Raw genomic sequence first — 20,486 nt, 5'->3', positions numbered from 1 at the left:
GCAGCTGGCAGCTGGAGGCCGTTACGCAGGGGGATGAGGACTGGGGCTGGGGGGCAGAGGGGCTGGGGGCAGAGGTGCCCGGGCTGCCCTCACCTGCACCCCGAGACCCGTGGCCGTGGGACTTCGTCCCGGGTGGGTCGTGCCCGGTACCCCCGGGCAGGGCGGCTCGCCTGGTGCCGCGGCTGCCCCTTTTCCCTCGGGTTTCCACCCGGAGCCGGGACGAAGCGTCCCGCTGAGCGGCCTGGGGCTCGGAACCCGTTCAGCGGCTGAGGGCCCGGGATGGAGCCGGGGGTGGCCGCGGCCTGGCCCCGCTGCTGGGCCGCGCCGTGCCGAGGGCTCCACCTGGCGGCGCCGCCGCGGCTGTGCGGAGGGGGCTGGGGGCTGGACGCGTTCGTGCTGCTGCTGCTGAGAGAAGAGGGGGGATTTCTGCGGGTGGGAGGGATGAGGAAAGGAGGTGCTGGGGCTGGGGGCACCTCTGCAGCCTGATCTGCCTCTGGGGGTGGTGTCCACTCGTTCTGCAAAGTGAAGCCTTCTTTTTTAATTTTTTATTTTCTTTAATTAATTGAGATGCACTTATCACATTTGGATTTGGGTCCGAAGTACGCTTTCAAGATGATTGCTCCTATGCGCTGTGCTTTTGTTGACCTCGTAGAGCAGCCCTGGAGCTCAAGAGCAGGTTTCCTTATGCAGGGAACTGAAGCAACGCTGTGCTCCAGTGCTGCTCTCCTGCTGCCCAGGGATGTTCAGTCCACAGGACTCATCCAAAACAAACCCCCCTGAGATCCTCTCACCGTAAGAACCAGGTCCGCAGTGCCAAAAGTGCTGATTTGTGCTCTCGCTCCCATTGCGTGGTCTACATAGCAAATGTAGATGCTGCTAGAGACTTTTAAAAGGCACTGAGTTGTCCATTAGGAAGGCAGAAATCCGCCTTTCAGACAGCACTGGGAATGGCAAGGCATGTTTTCCCTCGTTGCTCTGCTGCTCTTGAGCAGCCGGCTCGCCATGGTGGGCAGTATTCATGCCTCTGTGTTCCCAAGTGTGGTACCGGGAATGCAAACAACTGCCATCCCTGAGCTGGCTCTGTGCTCTGAACATTTGTCCACTGGGAACCAAGAGCCAGATGTGCCTCTCATAGTTTCCAGGCAGCACTGATCCATCAGATGACAGTAGCTATTGAGCACTCCTATGGTGGCCCAGAGACACAAAGATGAAAGTCTGATGCCTGTCAGCACCTCCCTTGCTGTTCCTGTGTCCCTTCAGTTTTCACTTGAGTCCCCTCACAAAAGCAAATGCCACAGAACATGATGTTGCAATGCTAATGGCCTTTATTTCTGAGAAAGAAAATCATGAGTTTTATGATGTTGAACTGCCAGACAGATTTGGGATCCCTTGAACTTTGTTGTCACATTCCTTCCTGCTCCTAATCCCACTGCCTATGTGGCTATTCGGAGCCTCAGCTTTGAACCCACGTTCCTCTTCAGAAGCAATTTCCACGGCACCTCTTGGATGAATTTTAGTAGGGAAGATGAAGAGGATTTGAGTGCTCTCTTGAACAAAGATTTTTTCATGGAGGAAAAAAATGATTATTTGATGAACAGTCAAAAGGAAATCGCTGTAAATAGACTTGGAATCATTTCTTTAAGAGTGGCTTGTGTTGTATCCCAGCTGCTCTGCCTCTAAGCAGACTCTTTACCGTCAACTCAGGGGCTCTACCAATTGTAAAAGCAAGAATTAACTACTGCCAGATTGAAGTCTCAAAATATAAACCATTTTAGATATGGAAAGCAAAGGGGGTGGGGGGGAGGCTGATTCATAAGAAAACTTCTGAGCATTATTGTAACATAAATAATATGGCATCTTTCACCTCAAATAGCCTAACACTTCATAAAGTGATATGAGCTTCACTCCTTGCTGAAATGCAGCTATTTCTGAAGTGGAACCTGATATCTTTTCTTTTTTTTTTTTTTTTAAACCAGCAGAGCAATGTTTTAAGGTGGAGAGTGAAGGATACAATACACAGTCAACTGTAAGTATAATCTAGGATGGTGTTGCAAAATGGGAAGATCAAGTAAAATGTACTTTTACTAATAACATGCATTCTAGCGTATCTTAAACTTACATCCTTAGTTTGCAATCGTAATTCATTTGAAAGAGATTTAGGAAACTCAAGTAATGTTTTGTCTTCTTTCTTTCTTTTAGGACTACTTTCTTACAACTCTTTGCCAGCAGATTCTCTGTTTCCTTTCCTCTCTTCATTTAATTTAATGTCCAAGTCTCGGAGCTGGCTGAGGAACCCTGTGTTTGGGCAGATGTTTCTGTGAGAACCCACTGTTTTCAGAGCATCCACAAGTGTCATGTTTTCATGGATCATCAAAAAGGCAAGCACTAAGGATGCAGAGCGGCTTACCCCTATGGCACAATGCACGAACACTTTACCTGCAAAAAGAAGAGACATGAGGTGAGCAGGCTTTAGCATTTCAAAAGTGAAGGGAACACAGAGAGGACAAAAACTACGAGACGTGAATTGGCAAAACAGCTGTGGTGTTTGGTGGGTACTCATTTTTTTTTGTGGATGGCCTAAGATTGTGCTATAGATCTGTTGCAGTGGTATTTCATACTGAGTGTATGCATCTAGTTTAGGTCTCTCCGTAGTTAGTGAAGAGAATAATAGAATTAACAGAGCTTATCTTGATGCTCAATAGCACTAGAAAGAAAGGACCTAGGCACTGAAGTTAGGTATTGGAAATGGAGCATTATGAATGTTCTTCCCTGACTGAAGTAATTGTATGGTGGACTTTTTTCATGGAAGGTTTCAAGAGTGCTGTGGAGACTGCATTGGTTGGTCTGAGGTAGAAGACTAAACATTCCCATGCTGACATATATTCAAAAAGTTTTTGCGAAGTTATACAGGCTACAAGAGCCTCATGTTTGCATTATCCCTCCACAGACTGCATAGCTCCCTGACAAAGCAGTGCCTGGGGATCTGCTGGCCGTTACCCTGCAGGAGGGGCCTCCAGTCCCGTGAGGAGCTCTCACCATACAGGAGAGCAGGGCAGAGGAACCTAGGCTGGTGACTGCTCCCAAACCAGGTCTCATCCAAACTCTCTGGGTTCTCAGATATTTGTTCCCAGATTAAAATAGCTGAAACTTTCTGTGGAAGGAGAAGCTTTCTGTGACAAAACTCATTAGTGTAATTTTTTGTGGGAAAAGGAAGTTTTGGCAGAAAATTTTGGTCCAGCCCAGACTGTGATCATTGACAAGTCCCATAAACTCTGTGGGACAGTCTGCCTATAAAAACGGACTCGTAATTTACTGTATCTCAGCAGCCCAGTGTGAGCTATAACTAGGGATTTAATAAAGCACTCCAGTGAAAGCAGCAAGATCTCACAGCCAGAGTCGGAGCAAGCTCTGGAACAAATGGAAATTATGATAACTAGGCCCTAATCCAAACTCTGCTGACAAAAATTCAGCAGGCTGCGGGTCAGACTCGTAGCTTGTAACTTAGTTCATTAACTTGTATTTCTTCTCTAGCTTAATAGACAGCCTGGACCAGGCTCCAGTTGTGTGAAGCACTTTGGTACGTGCAGCCTGTCAGCCAGTGCTCCCAGGTGCCGGCGGGGAGCAGGCGCAGAGCTGCCTCACGGTACGGGGCCTGTGCCTCTGGGCTGCAGCCCTGGCCAGGGTGCTGGGGGCACGGACACGGCAGGCAGGCCCTCAGACTTTGCTAGGAGGCAATTTCTGCAGGGTGGGCATGAGGGTGCCAGCCCTAGCTGGCAGCCACCTCGTCGTGGCCACCTCTCCATGTACTATGGAGCAGCATCCTGTTCTCCCAGCCATACTCTGCGTGTGCTTTCTCAAACCCTGTTAGTGCAACGGGAGGTCCGTTGGCTCATGTTGAAGCTTCATCCCAAAGCTTGCCTCTCTCTTACCTCCTGAAGTGTTTAAGGCTTTGCCAATGAAATTGGCAGCGTCGTAGAAGAAGATACTTAAATCAAAGGAAGGATCATCAAATGCTTCTACTCCGAAGTACTCTATTTTCAGATCTTTGTAATATCTGGCTCCCGTGTTGATACTGTATGGCCCATCTGCTGCATTAAGGATGTGAGTAATGTTGAGGCTTTGAAGAGTAGTTTTGCACCTAGCAGCCCACCTGTTGAGAGATGCGAAGGGTTCATTGGCAGCACGCCTAACATTCTGGAAAAATATCATGGTTTGACGTTGGTGCCTGCTCCCTCTAGGGAAGGATGCAGGAAATGCATCTTGCTTACAGCACATGTGAAGAAGCCCATAGCAAATGAAAAATGTGGTGTGGTGGTATGGGGAGCAGCGTGAGCACAGGCTTGCCTGTGGGATACTGGTAGCTGAGCAAATACCTCCCAGCAGTTAGCCCCTGGGAACACTGCTTACTGTATAGAGTGGTCAAGATTTTACTTCACATACGTGTTTAATGAGATCTGCAGCTAATCTCTCACTCACTGTGTGCGTGGGTGGCAAGGGCGAGAACCCTCCCAGATGCAGCACCTTGTTCCTGGTTTGGACACGAAGCGGCTCTGTCATGCTCACCAGCCAGGTTCTCCCCCTTTCCAGCTATAAACTAGGAGTGAAGTTATTCCATAAAGTTGTGCTCCTTAACTGATGTATATATAAGGAGGAGGAGAAAGGATTGGTAATCATGAGCTGTTGTTCTGCCCATCTGATGATCTTTGTAATCTGCGGTAATCTAAATAGAAGGAAACAGCACTAAATAGAAGTGGTCACGAGTATGAGGTATTTGAGTGGAAATTCCTATTTGATATTTTCAGTGTTACCATCTTTGAAAAGAAGTTTGGATTTGGACTGCCAAAATCCTTACTGCAAATTTTATTTGGGTCCTTGTCCATCTGGCTCCTGATCCTGCTGCTCCTGTATTTGAGTGGAAGGCTACAGTGGCCTTGTCTGCTGCCCAAGAGCTCAGTTCCCAGGGCAGATAACGCTTCTCACAGTTGACACTAATTTGGGATGGGTTCTTTCTAGACTTCTATCTAGAATACAAATAGTTCTTACCCTGCCAAAGTCTGCTGTGGTTCACAGAATGCAGAAAAAACAACTCAGACTACAAATTACCCTTCGTCTGTCATGTTTTTCATGACATTCAAAGTCCTTGTGTTATCAGTTTTGGAAGCTTGTGTTGTGAAAACATTCCTATAGACCCAACAGCTGCTCCCCAGTGCACCACATCCCTTCCTTCTCCTCCCAGGGACTGATAACAGCTTAATAATAGGACCATATGTTCTTACGCATCTCCCAGGTAAATGTTTGGCCAGACTTGGTCCACGTGATTATCCAACCCTCCTCTGAACCAAATCAGCCGCTGGAGGTCTGCTAGCGCTGGTGTTTCATAGGAGTCTGGGCTCCCTGCACTGCTGGTTGGGGAAGAGTCATCTCTGGTGTGAGGCATCTTGCTCCTCTCTTGCACACACTCGGTTTGTCTCAGAGACAGCTTTACTGAAATGAATTAAGAGGAAATTTTCATACAGAAATAATAATCCCTAGGAAGCAGTCCTGTTCACTGCCCTCCAAATAGCATTACATTATTATAACTGGTGTGTGCAGTAGAGCCTGCAGGTGTTGCTGAAAGCATCCAGAGAGCAGGATTGACTCTGTGGTATGACTCTACAGTATGTAATTCATCCCCTGAGAAGGCAGCAGCATAAGACGATATGATTTAATTTCTTGTCAAGTAATGCTGTTAAAAAAGAACGTCCTGTGCCACCTGAACACGACATTAACTGAAACTCGTAGGTGCAGGTATTATTGTTGTTACTGTAGCTCTGATGAGTGTAATACAGGAAAGCTCCAGCACTTTGTGTTGGAGAGTGTTTGTGCACACTTGCTTCTTGTTAATTAAAACTGGAAGTTTTTGAAAGAATGAATCATTGGACTGACTTAAACTCACAAGGCTTCTAGGGCCAGGGTGGAAATCCTAGGATGCGTACATAAGACATATTCATATAGTGTATATGTATAAATACATAAAATATACATGTGTAGAGTTTTTCTTTCATTTATATGGATGTATTTATATACATACATGCAGATCTACATGCACACGTACAGTTATATATGTATGTGTGCATACAAGTAGAAACAGAGAGAATTTGAACCAGGTTTTTGTATATCTCAGGTGAATGTCCATGAACACTCATCTATACCAGTATGCTTATGTCTGTTTGTCTCAGTCTCTCTTCTGGGAGCTGTTCCACCTTGTATAAATAAGGTGATAGATATTTTGTCTCCAGAGAGAGGCTGTTTCTCTCATCTGAAGGGTAGGGCGCTTACCTGGGATGTGAGGAAAAAGAGCATATAAACTTTGGAAAATTATGAGGCTGAAAGTTCTGGCTTTGTTGCCATTAAGAATCCCAACTGGGACTGTTTTGCTCCCTTACAGAGCCTGCAGTAGATCCTGTGCCCCTTTTACAACATTGTTTTCTGTTTTAGACCCAGGAGGCTCAGTCCAGCCCAAAGCAGAACTCTATCAAGAGCAAGAGTTCAAAGGCATCCAAGGAGGCCCTTCTTTGAGACTTTAGGAGCATTCCCCTGCCAGGATCTCATTATCTGGAATTGCTGTTCTCACCTCCAGAGAACATTGATGAGCTTTGTTTGGTTGTTTGTTGGTATTAAAGCCATTATCAATGTGGGAGCCACATGAGAACTTGTTCCCAAAGTGAGGTGGGTGGCCTGTGTTTATTCTGCAAAAGGTTATGTGTCCAGAATAGATCTTTGAAAGTCATCTAGTCTGTCCCCTGCCCCACAGCAGCAGCAGCTAGATGGATGCTGTTCCAAAAGCCCAACAACAACTTTGTGTGAACAGGCAAGTGTGTTATTTTAAACAGCGTAGGCCGATGAGAGGCATAAGCAGAAAGCAAAAGAGGATATCTTGTTGCTTATGGAAAAAAAGTAGTTCAGATGATGCAAGGCACATTACTGATCACACCACATATACTCCCGTGACCTCAGACTAAATTTGCTTTCCCCACTCCCCTCTCCCTCCTCCTCCCCACAAATGTTAAGAGCAGCTACAGCTTTTTGTACATTCCAATAAAAGGAAGTCTCCCTGGGGTAACTACTTAATAAGCAAAATATGAAAAGCACAGTAAAAATGGTGGGGGAGATGGAAAAAAGTTAACTGGTTTTTACCTTTAATGATGAAGGAAAAGACCTACATATGAGAAACTCAGAAAAGTAAAGAAGGAATAGGGATAAAAGCCTACAGATTTTTCAGGGCATGTAACACCAAGAGCTTTAGTAAAGGAATATGTTGTGTGCTCCCAGCACAGCTTAGCATGAAGAATAGCACAGAAAAAGACATCGTGCATTGCCTTACAAGTTATACTGCCTTGCAGAAGTCATGCCCTGTGCTTGAGAGCTACTGCCAGCATTGTTGTGATCTCTTTGTATTTTCACTGATACAGAACATTAAGCTGAAGCAGTAGAAGGAAATCAAGAGGTTCTACATCTGGAGATTCAGAAGATCATGGACTAATTTTCAAGGAGCATGCATGACTCTCAGACGCTGCAGATGTTAAAAAGCTGAAGTTGTGGAGGTAAGCAGATGGTTCCTAAACTTTCATTTGTTGTAGCCCTCCATTGCTTTAAGCTTCTGTTTAGTCTGTCAGGTTGTTACGGTAATGGAGATGATTTGCGGGGAGAGTGGAAGAGATGGCATCGCTAGGCCTCTTGTTCAAGACCTGACTTTGGGGAGGTTCTCTTGGCCTGCTAGAACTGAGATCTCTTGGTGATGGTGAAACTTAACAGGTGACTCCAGCCGTTGCAGCCAGCAAGGTGCTTTGCAATAGAGCTCCCTTTCATACAGCAATCCTCTTCCCAAAAAGCGTGTCAGCGTCACTTGCTTCCCATGACTAATAGCAGACAAGTGAGCTCCTCATGTCAACATGCAGCACAGCTCCTCCCAGCCATGCTGCTCTGCTCTGTGCTGTGCTGGCCTTGAAAGTGAATTACTCTGTGGGGCCTTCAGGATAAGCTTGGAAATAACTATACCAAATGATTGGACTAATGAGGAAGGTAATACGAAATTTTTAATTGAGGACCAGGGATTTTGCTGAGGGTTTTCTCCCCACCCCCTTCTATTTCAAGATACTGCAAAGTTAGCAAAAGTGCTGCCACTGATCACGTTACTCTACACTTCCCTCTCCGGGTGGCTCACAGAAGCTAATCTAGCAGGAAACAGTGACTGCAGGATGGCACAATCCTTTGTAACATGAAGAAAAATCACTTTCTGCAGAGATCTAGTCCATGCAAGTTAGGGAGGATTTTACTTCTCCCCTCCCTTCCCTTTTCTTTACTTCCCACTGCACTAGAAAAAATTGCCATTTTCTAATCAAGATTTTTTTCTGGCAGAGAAAAAAAAATGCACAGCCCCCACTGACTAGAATTGTCCAAAGCATTTAACAGATTTGTGTTGGACTTGCAGATTCCAGTCTTAGAAAACTCAGCAAATTCCTGGAGAAAAAAAAAAAAAAAGAAAGAAAGAAAAGAAATACTCCAGTATTGAGGGGGTTGAAATAGTTGATTTTGTTATTTTTTTAAAAAAAAAGGTCAATTCCATTTTTTCTATCAAAAATTACTTTTGTTTTGGAGTTTTACTTTATCATTGCATAAAATCTTTTGAAGTATGAATACAAATGAAGTGGCTTCTTCCTAGTTGAGAAAAACACATTTTGTGCAACTAAACATGCACACAGACTAACTGAGCAGCCTTCACATTCACTTCTGTGATGGGGGAAGGCCTGGTGCCATTTTGCTGTGGTTGCTTCCATGTCTCCTAAAGCCAGAAGTGAGCTACAGAGAGGCTGAATGTCTCTCTGAAGTCCCAAGACGAGCCTGTGGCAGGGCAGCAGCTGAGCCCCAGCGGACCTGACTCTGGAGGTGAGCTCAGCGGGCCTGGCTCTGCTTGTGGCAGTGATGACAGCCTGGATGGGGACAGGTGTCTTTCAGTAACAAGGTCTTTAATTAGGTGGTTGGTAGCCTCAGCCACTGCAGAGCACTGGTTTGGAGTGGACATTTGGTTACCACAATAGCACAAGCACTAGATAACAGTAACATGACACAGAAGGCTCCAGCAGCCAAATATCCTAAATTCCCTGAAACAAAAGCCAGCAGATGAAATGGTTCAAAATACTAGAGTACGAGATCAGAATATAATTTGCATGAAAAACAAACAAAAAAGGCCTGATGATGCATTTTAAAATTGTTCTCTACCCTGTTTTTTCTTCTCTTTTTCTCTGACCAAGCATCCCTACACACATCTTTTACACACCTTGTGCTTTTCTCTCAGGTAGTGCTTACCACTATGGCTCTTTGTCCTCCTGATGGAAAAATCCAGATGGAAAGAAGCATGGTTCACAGGGAAATGATCATGTAAGTTGAATTAATCTTTCAGATACTGTAATGTGAAACCTGATCTTCCTTTTTGTTAAGAAGACCCAATCTGTGTCTCTACATTTCAGCCAGAATCTGATGCTAAGAGAACCCAGGAGTCTCCTGAGGTAGAGCTGAAAGCCTCATGCACAGAAACAGGCGCATTTAAAAGCAATAGCAGAGTTAAAACAGCCAGATGGGAACTTAGCAGGCAACTGAGAGGGGAACTCTCTGTTTTCCTTGCAAGCCTACAGGGGCTTGTTTGCAGGAATTAGAATCTCTCACCAGCAGTTCGCTGCAGCTCTAATACCAAGTGGTATTGAAAATAAGAAGCAGGTTATGGCTGATGGTTTAAATGAGGAACCTATGGGAATTTTGAAATGAGATCCTGGACTCGTCTCAGTATAGATCGCGCACATGGCAGAGCAATATTGCTTTCTTGGCTGACTGCATCATATATTATGGCCTTTTATTTTGCCCACGTTCAAACAGCGGGGAACAGCAGAAGTTCATTGCTCCTGCTTGCTCCTTAAACCCTGATCTGCCTCACCAGAGGCAGTGCCCCTGCCTCGTGGAAAGCAGAAACAGTCCCTCAGCCCCCGTGCGGTTATGTGTTCAATGCAGCACTGTATTAATGCCATTTCCATTATTCTAGAGTGAAGAGAAAAGCAGAATGTACAATTAAGAATCTGTTGGCTTTTTTTTCTTTCTTTTTTTTTTTTTTTTTTAAGAGAATTTACTGCTCGGGAAGGATGCCAGATTGAGGGCTCTGGCAAATGCAGCCCTCGCTTTAAGCACTGCACTGGGGAGAAGTGGGGCGCAGCCCTGCCAGCCACCTGGTGCTGCAGGTGCCCCCAGCCCTGCGCTGCAGCAGCGCTTTGCTGGCTGGGGAGAACCCAAGCTCCCACACCTCTTCACTGCCCCGTCTCTGCCCGACGCCTCCATTCACGCCTGGTGTTTGTGGTGGGGCCCAGTAGCTCCTCCAAAGCGGGCTGGAAGGGACCAGCTTCTGCTCGCGAGGCGCCAGAACTGGGCTGAGGGGCAACTGATCTGCACGTGTTGTCCCAAGGCTGCATCTTTCCATGGGGGGAGAACGTCGGTGGTGCCCCCAGCCCCGTCCTGCCTCCTCCAGCCCTCCCCTGTCAGAGCCAGCAGCCTAGGAAGTGGCAGCTCCCCGTGCCCAGGCTTGTGCTGCAGCAAGGGATGGAGAACCGGGGCGTCCTTGATGCTTGCAGTGACAGGCCCTGGCTGTGGCAGGAGGGCAGCTTTGACAGCTGCAGCTTCCACATTCAAAGGAGGAACAACAACAACAACAAAGTATTACCTTAGCAGCTGGCATCTCTGAGCTATTCAGTATGCCATCCCCAGCAAGACAGCGCTGCCCTCCACAGGCTCCTACCATAATTTCCGACTCAGCTGTAGATATCTGTCAAGCCTAGGGTGATGCTCTCCCCTTTGGCTCTCTTCTGGGGCACTCCTGTCCAGGGCACAAATGCTAGGATATAGACTTAAAAAAAAAAAAAAAAAGGGAAAAGGAAAACCACATCCTACTGTTTCTCTCGACACATCTTGACCTGATTTTTGCTTCTCCCTTAATTAAAATAGCTGTAGTTTTAAGTCCCACTGCCAGCAGTCATAACTGTGCTGTAGTCGTGAGAGCAGCAACCCGCCATGCAGCTGTTTCTAATAGTAGAAACTTCACCCTCATCTTATGTAAGGCCAAGAATGGAGCAAAGTGGCTGTGGCTTGTGACGTGCTCAGGCTGAAAGCTTCCTGGGGCAGCCCGTGCCCCGAGGGCAGAGGAGCTCCAGCCAAAGCAAGAAAAGCAGCGTGACCTTGATACTGATAACAGCTCAGTGAGCACTGCCAGCCCCACGCTGAGATGTCATTGGTGTCACAGGCTGTCAATAGGTGTAAGTTATGGGCACAGTATGCGCCCATCTGACACAAATGATGTTGAACAGACCTGATTCTGAGAGGGGGAAGGAAAAAAAAGCCTTGCAAGCTTCAGGAAAGACAAACAAGGATGTTAATATATTGCCATTAAAACAGGCTCTGAAGCAGTTGCCCTTCTGCAGGCGGTATGGATTTGTATGACTGTGGATTAAAGATTTTTTTTCTTCTCCTCGATTTACTCCTCAAATGATTTTTGTCTGACTGCTGTTGTCAATACAAAATTGATGACACTGTCAAGCTTGCAAGATTTCAGAGTATTTGAAGACACGAGTGAAGGTTTTTGATATTCCTCAGTCACTTGGCACTGGTATCTTTGAGCTGCCTGCCTCTCCCTACATTTCTAATGTAAGCAGCAAAGTGCTTTCCCTTCCTGGCCTTGCCTGAAAGGGCACATGTGAGAAAGTCACCTTTTTATAAAGTTGATAAAGCTGTACAAACTCTTTGCAGTAGAATAAAGAGCAAAGAGACTTCAAAACTCCACACTTGAAGATCTATTTTGGCACTTAATTTTTTTTCAGGGAAATTGTAGAGCTCTCGAGGGATGCTCTCAGCTTTGTTGGGGTGAAGTTGAACATCTTTTCTTTAGATTTTTAATTGCTGACTTTAAACCGATGATTTGGTTTTTGATTAAGTGATGCCCAATGGATCCGCCCCATGCCCAAGACATGATGTTAATGCCCCCTGAGTCTTGCAGTGTTGGGCAGGGCAGGAGCAAAGGTGGTTGTGCTCCAGCAACTTTGGGGAGTTGTGTTTTTTTTTCTCCCACCTATATTTCATCAGGTTTTACGCTGTTGTTTTTGCAATGATGATTCTTGGTGATGCTTTGCATGGGCTGTAGATCAATGCCAAAGCTGGTAGGGTGGGGAGGGAGGGTAAGCTCCCAGAAAAGTGCAGCCCTGTGGCTCCCAAGGGGCCAAGCACAGGTAGCAGGGAGGGGAGCAGCCTCGCTGGAGGTTGTCCTTGCTGGAGGTGATTTGTAATAGATGCTTTGGAAACAGGCTGCAAATTTCAGTCCCTTTTCCCAAAGCAAATCCCAGTGCCTCCAGCACTGCCATGGGAAGGCCATCCTCTGCCGGAGAAAGTCACTGTGAGCAGGAATACGTTAAGGCTTGTGAGCTCCTCAGGTACAGTGGTAATGGGAGCCATCCCTGTGCTATAAATAGCATTAACATCCTTTCTCTCTGGTGCCTGGCATCCCAAGCAGTCATTTTTGCTGGTGCTAGTGAAAATGAACAAAGCTTTGAAATGCTCTTGTTTACGTTCTCTTTGCAGGCTGGAATTTTGTGAGTAGTTTTTCTTACCGACTCTGAATTTTGAATTTATTTTAAGGTGAAATATTGGCTTTTTTGTTTAGGATTTTTCTCATTTTTTATTATCGTATATTATTTTCATATCTTTAGTAAAGCTATGTGGGGAAGAGCTATTGTGAAAGGAGAGAGGGGATCAAGACTAGCTATTTACAAGGGACCTCTGCGTGACTGAAGGAAAAGCCAATAAAAAACCAAAAACAAACCAACCCACAGGAACCATAATTCAATCTTACGTGCTTTCTTAACAAAATATTGAAAGTGTTTTTTTTTAGAATTAAGAAAATCACATAAGGTGTTTTGGCATGATTTGTGGTGTTTACATTGGGAGATCAGAAAGAAATAATTGTTGCAGTAGAAGGAAAATCTTTGCATGCCTATCAGACAAGGAAACAAAGACGTCTTTTGTCAAGGAGCTCCAAAGACCCAAGAGCAAAACCAGCAAAAGGGACTTCTCTTTAAAATACTGATTGTATTTTCTATGAAGTCCTGTTATAAAACTGTAAAGTCTCACGTGCCATGCAACTCCCCTTTGCTTTATGGGCAGTGAAGAAGCAGCAGGCCAACAAAGCAGACATTTTGCTCTGGGATAACCACAGGAATACTGCTACTAGATCAACTGGTAGAGCTGGAGGAGTTAGGTAAGCTTTCAAATACACAACAAGGGCTATATTTTTTTGCACTTATGCCAACTGCTCTAATTACACACTACCTTTACTGACAACCCTTGCCTTAGACCAGCCCAGCAGCACTGCTGCTTTTGAAACACAGTTTTTTTTTCATTTTGCCAGAAGATGGCAGAAGAAAGCAATCTTGGATGTTTTAAAGTAGTGTATTCATGGCTGTCTTTTAGAGAGAGCGGTTACTGTTGTACAAGAAACTGCTGTGGTTGGATGGGAGAAAAATGTGAAAGGTACTCGATGAATTAAATTGGTATTGACCTGGGAAAATACATCAAATGATCTACACTGTACCCTTTCCTATGCAGGTTTTCTGTATGAGAAAAGCATGTAACACAGTTCAGTTTTCCTAGGCACAGTGCAATTTGGCCTGGATTTGCTCCAGTGGCAAAATCTGTTGTAACAAACCAGGATCCAAAAATAAAGAAACCTTGCAGAAGTTGTTGGGCATCGGTGCAAATTAACAGGCAGTTACTCCTCAGGTAGTTATTTCCAAATGACAGCCCGGCACAGACCCTGGGGTCACCACTCCCCACCAGGTGCCCCCACAGCCCAGGCGCCCACAATTGCTGTATCTCCTAACTGACTGGAAACATTAGGTGGAGCCTGCTGCCGACTTGAATTTAGTTCACGTCAGAATTGGGCATCAGGGTAATTTATTAGTGGCATTTGTGGTTCATCCAACATGGGGAAAAGCATCCCAACCAGGGAAGTCACACTGCAAACCCAGCAGCAGCAGACCCACCCCATAACCTTGCCGTCCAGCCGGGGCCTGGTGGTGTGAGAGCCCTCTGCCAGAGCCAGCTTTCCATGCAGCCAGCTTGCCATGGGCTCGCTGGCAAGGTGCTCGCTGGGTGCAGAGGGGAGCAATTAGGGAGTTTTGTAATGGGACCAGACCTTCCATCAGTAATTAAAAGCATCACAAGGTTTAGGAAGTAGTTAATCTGTGGAAGGCCAAAAGCTGGAGGCAATGCAGCGGAAGAATCACTCCTACATTGTCCAGCTTTTTATGCTCTCTTCCCCTAGACACTGCTCTGGGCTGATGGAGAACGATCAGCTAACCAGACCTTCAGGTCTAACCTGCCTTGGCACCTTTTCCATGTCTTATGAAAGAGGTGTCTACAATACCCATTACTAAATACTGGATTATATAACATGGGCACTAAACATACCACATCTGCTTCCCAGGCTGTGAGAAACATTTATCACTATGAAGCAAGATTCATTTCTTAGTACCAGCAAGGAGGAGGATGACAAAGGATTTGGAATGGAGAAGGAAAAGAAAAATGTTTAAAAGCAACTTTCAACTGTTGTGGTGATAAGGAAAAACGACTGAAGACATAGATGCCTTTCACCTGGACAGCAGCACCCTCGCCCAATGAGATGATGCTAAGACAGACCCCAGTGCCCTCCTCCCTCAGGATTCTGATCCTACTTGGCTTTTTAAGGTATTGTTCTTTATATCGTTCCATTTGGTAAAAAGACTTTTTTCCCAGGTTGGTTCTGTGCTTATCAGCAGGAATTAGCTTCACCTTGTGAGGAAAGCAAGTGATGGAAGCTCTGCAGCTGCTGGCAACACCACAAGAGCACTGACAGCATCCAGAAACCTTCTTTTGCCCACTTCAGTCACAGGGTCCCTCCTGCTACTTGGAAGTGGATTAAGTCTTACTAAAAATGAGTAAGTTTAACAGAGCACAAAATGACTTTGAATCTGCCTCATCTAGAACGTCCTGCAACCCGGGTCCTTTTGCTACACTTCAAACAACTGATCATCTTGGTCAAAGCCACCTCCAGGATATGCTGAATCCTCTTCTGGAGACACGGTGAGCAAACTCATACCCTTTATATGTTGAGGTTTTAGTAGATGTAGGTATATGGGGGAAACAACGCTGCAGATGCCTCTTCCCCTTCCATGCTTAGAAGTAAAATCCTCTGACGTTCCTTTTAGCATTGAAGCATTGACTTCAAATGCTAATTTGCCATCTCTCTCTAGCTTTTTTTATTTTTTTTAGTGAAGCTAATAGTGAGAAACCATTCAGCACAGGTAGTTCTTCCCCAAAACAAAGGCAAATTCAGGGCTGTTAAGGAATTTGAAAGCCCTGGGTGGAAGGGATTTTGCAGTGTTTTCTGTTGAGCGAGGTGTATATACCAGGGAAAGAAAGAGCATACATACAGGTGAGCTCAGAAGGGAGGAAGCTCCTGCAGAGCCAAGACAGCCGTGGTTGTGGTGCTGAATCAGGTGATGAAGGGGCTGCACCCAACTCTGCTCTTACCCTGCCCATCACTCCTGACCATTGCCACAAGTAAGGGCTGCACTTGGGTGGGTCGCTCCTAACCTGAAAGGTCAAATTTGGTCTGAAATGCAGGAGCTCAGAGATGGATCAGCTCAGATGAGCCCTCTTCTCTTTTCCTGATGCTGTCAGATGGAGGAAAGTGGCTAGTGGTTTGCTGACAAAAGCGTGCTGCAGAGCTGAAGTGCATTCTTGTCATGGCTTACTAAATGCCTGTCCCACTTTCTGCATCCGTGGTGACAGCAGCCTGTACGCGGGCCTGCTTATCATGACTGCTTTGTTTGCTGTGTCTTCCTAAGGTCATAAACAATTGCGATTACCAAATAACCCCATCTCATCCCTCTGTTAGCTTAAGCATCCAGTCGATGAATCGAAAACTGGGTGACAACCGGCAAGGCCTCTACGGTTAAATACTCAATCTGCCTCTGCTAGCAGAGGTGTTGGCATGGCAGCACCGCTCTCTTCACACGCACACAGGCTGCCATCTGGCCAGTTACAGCTCCTCCGCGCAGGATGCTGTGCTTTGACTTCACAGCTCCTCTGCATGGCTACACACTTTCACAGCACGACCTATTAGCGCCAGCTATCCCCATTTGCAGAGAGTTGAAAGCATGCCACCTTTTTGGCACAGCAATGCGGTCTGCTATCCCTAAAGGTGGAAATAAAAAAAAAAAAAAAAAAAAGAAATCTTGGCCAAAGAGGGAATCCTGAAAACAGAGCTAAGGTTATGGCTTTCTAAATGCCTATCTTCAGTCTGTATTTGATGTCTGGATAATAAGGTGACTGGGCTCTTACAGCAACCTGAAGCAGGATAAACAACTTGGAGGAAAACAGTGGTTTTCCTGAGCTGCAGGACAGAGGATGTGCAGGGCCTCTCTCAGCCTTTGCGGCTGACAATTTTGCATGGTGTCTCTTGCAAAACCCTTCAAATCCAAGCTTTAGTAATGGTCTTTACAGCTGCACTTTTGTTTCTAAAAGGAATGGATCTCCCTCCATACTGTTTGAATTTTCTCACACTGCTTTGGTTCACTCATTGTTTTCCTGGGTTTAGCTGTCTGTGAAACCAATAGAGGGGAAAAAAAGAAAATTATCTAAGACTTTTTTCTTATATGGGGGAAAGAGTTTTCAAAGGCAGAAGGGGGAGTCTATCAGGCTGTGCACCTAAGTACTATTTATGCCCTTGAATATGTTTCACTTACAGTGCTTAATTGGTCTGTGAAAAGCCATTGCCAGAAGAGGTAATTGACCATTTTTATAGCGGGGTCAATAAGAAAAACACTCAGTGCTATTTTTCTAAAAATTAAAAATAAAATAAAATTAAGAATTATGCAAAGAATATGTTTCAGGGCATAAGCCAGCCTCTCCAGAAACTATGCAAATTCAGTTGGTGAAAACAACAGCAGCCACAATGAAATGAGTTGTATATGAAGAACTGAGATCTCAGATGTGATATTATGCAGAAGGTAAAGAGACTGTACTAGATAAGTAACAGCTCAATGTGTTATCAAGGGTGCACTTCGATTTTGATGAATGTTAAAAGAACCTTTAGCCTTGAAAATAAAGAGGATAATTTCTCTCTAGGCAATGGCTGCTCATGAAAGTCATAAAATAAGAGCACTGGAGCCCTAATTTTATAGTGCTTTTTAAATGATTTTCAAATGGTCCAGCTGCTTTGTGCCACAATAACACGAGGCAGAGATATTTATGCCGGCGATAACAAGCATGCATCAGCCTGCCCGAGCTGCTCTCCACAGGCAGCCAGCATTAGGTGAAACACATATGGAAAACTGATACTTGCCAATGCGATTGATCACAATTACACCGTGGTTGGGGTGATCCTGGGAAGCTGCTTTTTCCAACAGACAGCTCGACTGTTTTTCTTGTTTGCGTCTCGCTTGTGGAGCACAGGATGTACGCAGCTGGTGATTCTGCTTCTATTTTGACACTTGAGAACCTGCCAGTTACATACGCCTCCTAGGCCATGCCGTCCTCGGTAGACACCTCTGCATGGGAAAGCTAACTCAGCCCTGGGTTGCACCACTGTTTTTATTGGTGGGAGTTTCACCGTGGATTGATTGTCCCCAGCACTGATGTTCCCAAGTTGCACTGTGTTCGTTTGTACAGAAATGTATGCACACTGCAAACAAACTCACTGCAAATGCTGCATAGTTCTGCTGAGAAGCTGGAGTTGTCACCTGCGGCTTTCCCCGGGTATTTTACTTCTGTGTCTCCAGGACTTCAGTCTATAACTGTTTTTCTAGGATCTGCCCTAAGATAAGAACTACCACAAGGTGGTGTAGCTTTGCTTGTTAATTTGCATTCATTTCAAAAATCTAATTAGCATTTTATCATTTCACTCCCCTTTCCTTTGTGAGAAAGTGACAGAAGACACGCTAATGGGAGAAGCTCTGAGCAAGCAGAGTAGGGTTGAAAGAGCAGTTTCTTTATGAAATATTCCTGTAAAATTAAGGAACTCAGCTCTTTATGTGTTCGCTAGCACTGAAGACACAGCACAGCTTGCTTAAAGAGAATTTTGGTGGGAACAGGGCATTCTGAGAAAAGAGCTAATTTATGGCAATCCGTTGCTGTAAATCTCAGGTCCATAAAGCTAAGACTGAGCTGGACAGAGGACATGGTGGCAGGAAGGTACCTCTGGGAAGTCCTTGGGAACTGAGCATCTATTGTCAGCAGGGTGGGAAAACTCTGTCCCCCATTTGGGTAACTTGTTGTCTGTGCTGGACTTCCACATTTTCCTCCCTTTTCATTTGTTGATCCCACTGCAACAAAACAGGTTACCATCATTTTAAGTCCAGGGTTATTCTTAAGAGCTTTAACTTCAAACATGGGATTGCTTTCTCTTGAAGTCAGGTTTTATGAGTCTTTGCAAACAGAGGGGACAGCAAATGGGGAGCATATTCTAGAGGTCTGTCTAGCACATTTGTTGCCTTCATTTAACCAAATGTTTGAGTAGTGACTGGAAAAACCCTCTGTCCTCTAAACAGAGGGGAAACATAGGTTTGATGCCAAAGCTTTAGGTCACATTCCTTTCATCTTTATCTCATATTCAGACTGGCTGTCTGACATTTCTTCCTGTCACTTTGATCTTCTATTTCATAAGAATTTACATAGGTGTATACCGTATGTATCTTAGTTCAATATCTAAGTCCTGCAGCTGTTTCAGGAACCTTCCGCTTGAAGTTCCTCAGTAATGGATAACTCCTTGGATAGCATTGCCCAGAGAAAGAAGATGGAAGATCATAAGGTTAAGGTAGCACAAAGGAGGCAGATCTGCTTTTTCCAAGAATACAGTGAACCAAAATTTTCCTGCAAAATAGAAATTAATACATGTTGTGCTGTTCCAGGCTGCAGAGAATAGTGCCATGGTCACAGATGGCATAAGCTGGTACTTCTGCCTTACTCACATCATCTCATTTCTTAGAGATCGAATTTACAGCAGCTGAGATAAAGTACCCTTCAGGGTATTACATTCATCTCTTTCATAAATCAAGAACCACTTTTTGTTACTAGAGATCTGAGTCCAGAAAAATAGGAAAACATATGGCATTAGGCTCTGTAAATGGCCAATTGGCATGTCTTTACAATAGCTGTTTGCGGATTTTTGGCTGCTTCTCAAACCAGAAAGTAACATTTTGTGTGTTTTGTATTCTGATGAATCAATACAGAAAAACTCAAATAACAACAACAACAACAGTGTTTTTTCAACTGAAAACTCAGTCCTTCTCCCCACCCACTAAAATACAGCATTGTTCCCATTTCTACTTGCTTACTTTTTTCTCTTCTGTTACAGAAGATACACTCCGGTCATTACAGTGGGCCATGTGTGATCCTTGACACTGACTTGGATGTAGTTTTGTGGGCCACTCCGTATCTTTCAGGATGCTGCTATCCTCCCTCTTACCATGGAGACAATATCTGTAGAAGTAGATAATTAGGCTTACCCAGTGGTTGAATGAAGTATAGTTAATGCTTCTAAAGTAATCTGTGATTGCTTAATGGAAGTGCTGTGTTAGAGCAGTGGCTTACCAGCATTTGGCCTTGTGAATGTACTCAGAGGTGGTATAGAAATGCGTGCCAAGGTGAAAGTCCTCTGCAGATATTCCATAACAATGACTTTCCTGGCCATGGAATGTTTGGTCCCCTTTGCTTCCGTATGCAAAATGTGCAGCATTCAGTACTCAAGGGACACCAAGTCTCCACAGGTCTTTCTTGCCTTGGGCTATGAAGCTGTGGAGAATCGTGTATGAAAGCTTGTGACAAAAAGCAGCGCAATATATCTTATTGCCTTGTAACGTCTTAGTCTGCAAGAGCTTAGGGCCTACCACACTTTGAGACTTGCATAGGAAACAGTGATGTAGTTAAAAGTAAAAGGTTGTGATTTCTGAATATACTCAAAATAGGTGTAGAAAAAATATAACTTCCTGTAAATTTAACAAGTATTGCAGGCTCCATTTGACTACAGTCATTGGGAGTTACTGGCCCAAACACCTTGCAAAAATTCACTTCATGAGGTAGCTCAGGTCCTCCTACAATTGGACTTGAAGTACAATGCTGAAATAACCCAGTCAGGTTTTAGTACAGCCTGTAACCCTTTTGCCCCAAACTGTGATTGTGTCATATTTCTTTGCTGGGGTGGTATTAATCTTGTTAATATGGCTATATTCCACTTGTTAAACCTGCCTATTTTAAATTCACTGTCAAGTTTAATTTTTGCAGGATGTTTTACATCTTGTGCCCTGAGTTGCTTATTGTGCAGCACTTATAAAAATATTTTACCTTTCAACCCAAAGGGTCTTGGCCTTGGCCTTTTGTATCAG

At 44.9% G+C, this 20,486-nt stretch overlaps 1 protein-coding gene across 3 annotated transcripts; it reads right to left on the bottom strand.

The window, feature by feature from the left end:
- Window positions 1-530: 530 nt before the first annotated feature.
- Window positions 531-19,941, bottom strand: LOC106033034 (dual specificity protein phosphatase 13B-like). Of its 3 annotated transcripts, XM_013176341.3 has the most exons (5): window positions 19,696-19,941; window positions 19,440-19,584; window positions 5,277-5,484; window positions 3,930-4,150; window positions 531-2,436 (listed from the first exon to the last, which is right to left on the bottom strand). In XM_013176341.3, the coding sequence occupies exons 3-5, from the start codon at window positions 5,435-5,437 to the stop codon at window positions 2,210-2,212; spliced, it is 609 nt and encodes a 202-aa protein (XP_013031795.2). In that variant the 5' UTR covers window positions 5,438-5,484; window positions 19,440-19,584; window positions 19,696-19,941; the 3' UTR covers window positions 531-2,209. The 3 variants fall into 3 exon arrangements, with proteins under 3 accessions (XP_013031795.2, XP_066856985.1, XP_047916070.2); XM_067000884.1 differs by lacking the exons at window positions 19,440-19,584; window positions 19,696-19,941 and adding an exon at window positions 17,450-18,385; XM_048060113.2 differs by lacking the exons at window positions 19,440-19,584; window positions 19,696-19,941 and adding an exon at window positions 10,742-11,086.
- Between the last annotated feature and the right edge of the window lie 545 nt (window positions 19,942-20,486).

This window comes from Anser cygnoides, chromosome 7 (genome assembly GCF_040182565.1).
Source record: "Anser cygnoides isolate HZ-2024a breed goose chromosome 7, Taihu_goose_T2T_genome, whole genome shotgun sequence".
Taxonomy (NCBI): Eukaryota; Metazoa; Chordata; class Aves; order Anseriformes; family Anatidae; genus Anser; species Anser cygnoides.
Note: the sequence above shows the minus strand (reverse complement) of the source record. Positions and strands in the feature narration are given on the sequence as shown.